The 5,129-nt window shown below is 34.8% G+C and overlaps 1 protein-coding gene across 1 annotated transcript; it reads right to left on the bottom strand.

Annotated features, from left to right (window-relative positions):
* Positions 1-765: 765 nt before the first annotated feature.
* Positions 766-2,581, bottom strand: LOC112524801 (molybdenum cofactor sulfurase; the record flags this gene model as incomplete). The annotated part of the gene is made up of 1 exon (XM_025134752.1): positions 766-2,581. A coding segment is annotated over one exon (1,704 nt), but the record flags the coding sequence as incomplete, so codon positions are not given.
* Positions 2,582-5,129: the final 2,548 nt, after the last annotated feature.

Genomic DNA, 5,129 nt, shown 5'->3' with positions numbered 1-5,129 from the left:
AATTTCAAATAGTTAATTTGATACTAATATCGATATATTTTTGTCAAATTTTTATGATATCGTCAAACATATATTTTATTCAAAAATAAAAACAAATAAAATGAAATATTAAAAACACGATGTATCTCGCTGCATTGCGCGAGTACTCTTCTAGTATATTTTTAATACATTATTAAATTTGTCGTACGGGTCACTCAAATACATTTTAAAAATACGTTTTATTAAAAAAATTGTGAACATTTTTTGCGTTTTTTTGCGAATTGAGAGCGTGGTATGTAAATCTCTCAACCTTGTTACATATTTATAGCGTTTAGAGGCCAAAAAATACACAAAAAAAAAAACCCGTCAAAAACGGCTAGTTAACGACTATATTTAAAAAAAGTTATTTTTTTGGATATTTTGGGCCAAGCCGGGCCGCTCCATAACCGGTCCCGGTCCCACAAATTCGACAAAAAAACATAACCGGATGTATCCGACGATCCCATAACGATCCTTGGCTGGTCCCGGTTCCGGTCCTCCAACGATCCCGGGCTGGGCCGTACTGGTTTGACCATCACTATAGTATACTATCCTAATGGATCATCCCAGTCTTGTATTGGGCCCAAGAATAGAGTGAAAACCGGCCCAAATACGAAACACATATACCAGTCCAAAGTCCAAACTAAAGTTCTTGTCCTTTCTTAAACCAATTACGGTTAAAACACATCATTACTATAAAAATAAAAATACTTATTTAAATAAATAAAATGATGATTTGACTTTACATGATTGATTGGAAAATAAAATTATGTGATGTACTCCAAATGCTGTGATGTACTCCAAATGCGTATTTTCTTCCTTCTTAGTATACTAAAGATGTTTCTCGTTGTATTGCTTATTAGACTTCGATCGTTTTTTGGTTGAGAGCCGTATATCTCCATCTTTCTTTCTCGACATAATCGGCATCCAAGAACCGAGCTACGAACGCCCATAGTCTATAAACATCTTCGAAACTTGCCAAAAACGTGATGGCTGCCGTCACCACCGCAATATGCTGCAACCCTTTGCTCTTCTTCCCACCACTGCTCGAAATCAACCGTTCCTTTTCTTCGTTATACTTATCCGCAAACCATATCTGCTGCAAGAACCCTTGGCTCAAAGATATGTTGTTTCGATCCGAGAGTTTTTGAATGAGTGCGGGTTCGACCTTTTCACCTTTCCAATCGTAAACATTGAAGGCTAATGCGGGCCCACGATCGAATCGGATTCTTGGACCGTAGATTTGGACCAGGGGTGTCTTAGTTTCGGTGTTGGGATGTTCTAGTTTCATTAGCGCATTGATCAGCCAATTTATCAAACACCTGGTGCGCGTGCTAATTTGTATCAACCCTAGGGAATCGACATGATCCAATCCTCTATATTCGATCTCTGGGATTTTGTTTTTTTCGCCATGGATTACGATCTGATTTGATGGTTCACAAGATTGAACTGCTTTTTCTTGATCTTGTTCAAGTTCTAAATCTGTACCAGATGAATGTTCGTCATCTGCTTGGAACGATGAGTTTTTTGCAGGTATAAGAGTGGCGATCCCTACACATGTTGAAGCATCCATGATCGGTACGACTGATTTCTTGACAAATAAGCATCCGAATCCAGTCGGGTTTTCGCCAAAAACTTTGTAGAAAGAACAAATTAGGAAATCGGGTCGAATTAGCGACAACCCGAAGCTATCCATGTCTTTTGGGCCCAATGCACAAGCATCAAGCAAGACATGCCACCCGTTTTCTTGCGCCTTGATCATCCATTGATACGAGTAACTAGCTCCAGTGGTTCGAGATTGAAGTGGGAACACGAAAAGACCCCTCATTTTCTTCTTCTTCCTCTTTCTTTCCACCAGTTTTCTTAATCTTGCAGTGTGAATCCTCAGCCTGGGCCACTTGAATTCAGCTGACATGATTCTGGCTCCTCGTTTCTCCGATGTAGTAACCATGGCGTCCACAGCCTCACTCTTGTAATCATAAACCGTCAGCAGCTTACGACTAGTCTGAAAAGGGTAAGCTTCAGAAACAATTTTGAAAGCCGACGACTTATTTGCAGTGATCAGCATAAAATAATCTTCATCAGAAACGTTCAAAAACTCCATGATTCTCTTCCTGATCGATGATTCGAACTTCGATCCTTCCCCACCATGAAGCAACTGGGACTTGAGATTTACAGACTTATAGATGGTACTAAAGAAGGGGAAATCGGAGAATTGGTCACTTGAAGAAGGAGATGAAGGGGAAACTATGGAAGGTTGCTGTACAGTCTGAAGCTGCAAATGGGAGAAAAGTCCGATGCCGATGTAATCGAGGCATATACGGTTTGAGAGGGAAAGATGGTAGTATTCTTGTCCTCGAATTCGGTCAACTCGGGCAGTATCGGAATAGTTGGGGTAGGTTTCAGTGAAACTAATGAGTGATTCTTTGAAAGAAGGAAGGGATTCATGATCTGTGAAATGGGTGTTTGGGAAGAAAGAGGTGGCGGTGGTGGTTGTGAAGTTTTTCCGGCAAGCTGATGATGTGCTTGTGGGTTTGGAAGTGATGGTGGTGGTGGTGGTGGTGGTGATGGTGGTGAAGTCGGGAAGATAGAAGAGAGGGTTGGAGCAGCAGCCATGGGAGCATACTTGTGTGACCTCCTTAAGGCAAGGAGAATGCATCTTGGGTGATGAAGAGAGGTTGAAGATGACGATGGAGGATTGAAGGTGTATATATACATATATAATATAATATGTACGTATATATATATATATATGTATATGTATATATATATGTATATGTATATAATAGTGGAAGGAGTTTGAATTGGTGAAGGGGACATAGAAATGATTGTTTGAAGGAGTCATGCCAAGACTTTTTCTTTATATTTAAGACCATGCATTTAAGCCGGTCTATCGGCAAATCGCATATTCTCATTTTCTTTTTCTTTTATTAAACTCGATATTCAATCTATTATCCGAGCCGACTAATTTCAGTGTGACCATCTGCTTTACAGATAGTCTGGAGTCACCGTATTTGAACCTCCATGGCCACAAGGGGATTTTTATTTCTTCTTGGATTTGAACCTGGGATATCTTGTTACTTTTGATCTTTGTAGCTAAGCTCAAACCAATCAGATATCACCCTCATGGTTTTCTCATTTTAAGTATATATGTATGTGTATATTGGGTCATTTATTTGATGACCACTTCATTTAACTGTTGAATTGTTGCACAAAATACATTTTGATAGACTAAAATCTCACCCGATAAAGCAAGTCAGAGTGTCACTTTTAATGGTAAGCGTTTACCGGGTAAAAGTTTGGGTAAACGACCCCTTAGTTTGACTTGTTGGTTAGAAGACATAAGATAGTTGTTGACTGATAAATTAACTATTTTTTGTAAATCAACTGATAAATTGTAAATCATATAAAAATGGTTAAAAGTTAGAAACCTGTTTTATGTATTGGTTCATAAATGAAACAAATACATTTAAAAACCAAGACTGTGAAAACCAAACAAAATCATCCAATGGATTTGACTCTACAACTATGATCCATGTGTTTCATTTGTTATATTTTTGCATACGAGTATGTGCGTGTGTTTCATTTATAAGGGAATTTTGTGTTAGTTCATGCAAAAACAGTTATGGACATGTCATTCATCAAATAATATTGTATGAAACTGCATGCTCACATTGTTGTTTCATCGCATACAAACTAAATTTCACGATTTATAAATTTTAGATGGTTTCTATATGATTTGCCTTAGCCAATAAACTAGATTACAATCTAAAATGAGTTAAAATGCTAGATGTTGGTCGAAAAGTAATCTGATAAACCAGTTAAACTTTGGTTAAAATTAGACAATAAACGAAATGGCAACACAAAATTTTAAAAAATATTTATACCCTTAATTTCTATAATTAGTAATTATTATTAATTAAAAAAATATTTAATATTTTTTTTTCAAAAATTATTAATAAAATATTTAATTGGTAATTAATACATATTTATTTGAAAAATTATTACTATATACTTTATAAATTATCTACTTATTAATTAAATATGATATAAAATACAAGAAATGATCGTTAAACCTAAAGAATTGGGAAATTCTTTGTTTTTGTTAATTATTACTTATTTTAATATGATGAAATATATTAGTTTGTTTTAATTAGTATATTATATTATATGATATGTAATGTTGGAATTTTGAGTAATTTTTTAACGTGTCTTTTTTTGTAATTTTACATTCGACAACTATCTTATGGACTAGATTTTGTCAAACATGATTAATTTGTCTCAAGTAACAATTAGCTCGTCAGTCAGTTTGCCAACATAATCTAAAACAAATCTAAAAGAATTATGGAATAATTTTTAATAGAATATTTGCCACATCAGGTTTCCACTGTACAAATACTTACTCCAGTGGTCAAATCTTTCAAAAGCCTTTCTTTTGTATTTTTAATTCATTTTTAATATGCATACGTAATCTTCAAACAATTGATATCCCCTGAGCTTTTAGATGTGAAACTATCATTCAAGTTATTGCTTCAATGGTTAACCTTTTCGATCAAGTCTTTATTTTTACCATTGGAGATGCTCTTATAAACATTATTACATCGTTAAAACTTGTATATATGACAAGTTGTATTAAATCAAATAAAGAAAAGAAATTGAAAAAATTAGTTTAGAGTACAATTATTTATTTTCTTTAGAAAAGTAAAAGTGAGATAAACATGGAAAGCAAAGACAGAAATGATGAGTTTGCTTTAGCGGGGATGGAGCGGAGAACTTAATTGCTAAGGAATTGGTTCATTGATTAGAATGGGACAATTGGAAGTCCAACCACAATACCCCTTTTTTCCTTTTTATTTGCTTTATAGCCTGCAATTATATATATATATATATATATATATATATATAGGATCAAGTGAGATCAGTTTGTTTTCATGAGACTACTTTATTACATTTGAAACTTCACAGTAAAACGATGTGAAGGTAACTTTCATATTGTTTTTGCTGTGAAGGTTCGAGTTTTTTACCTTTACAGCGTTTTGCTGTGAAGTTTCAAGTGTAAAAAATTAGTATCATGGGTCTCACGAAAACAGGTTGGTCTCACGTGAACCCAA

The sequence above is a fragment of the Cynara cardunculus genome (assembly GCF_001531365.2).
Source record: "Cynara cardunculus var. scolymus isolate 2C chromosome LG 13, CcrdV1, whole genome shotgun sequence".
Lineage (NCBI taxonomy): Eukaryota > Viridiplantae > Streptophyta > Magnoliopsida > Asterales > Asteraceae > Cynara > Cynara cardunculus.
This window is presented reverse-complemented; position numbering and strand designations above follow the sequence as displayed.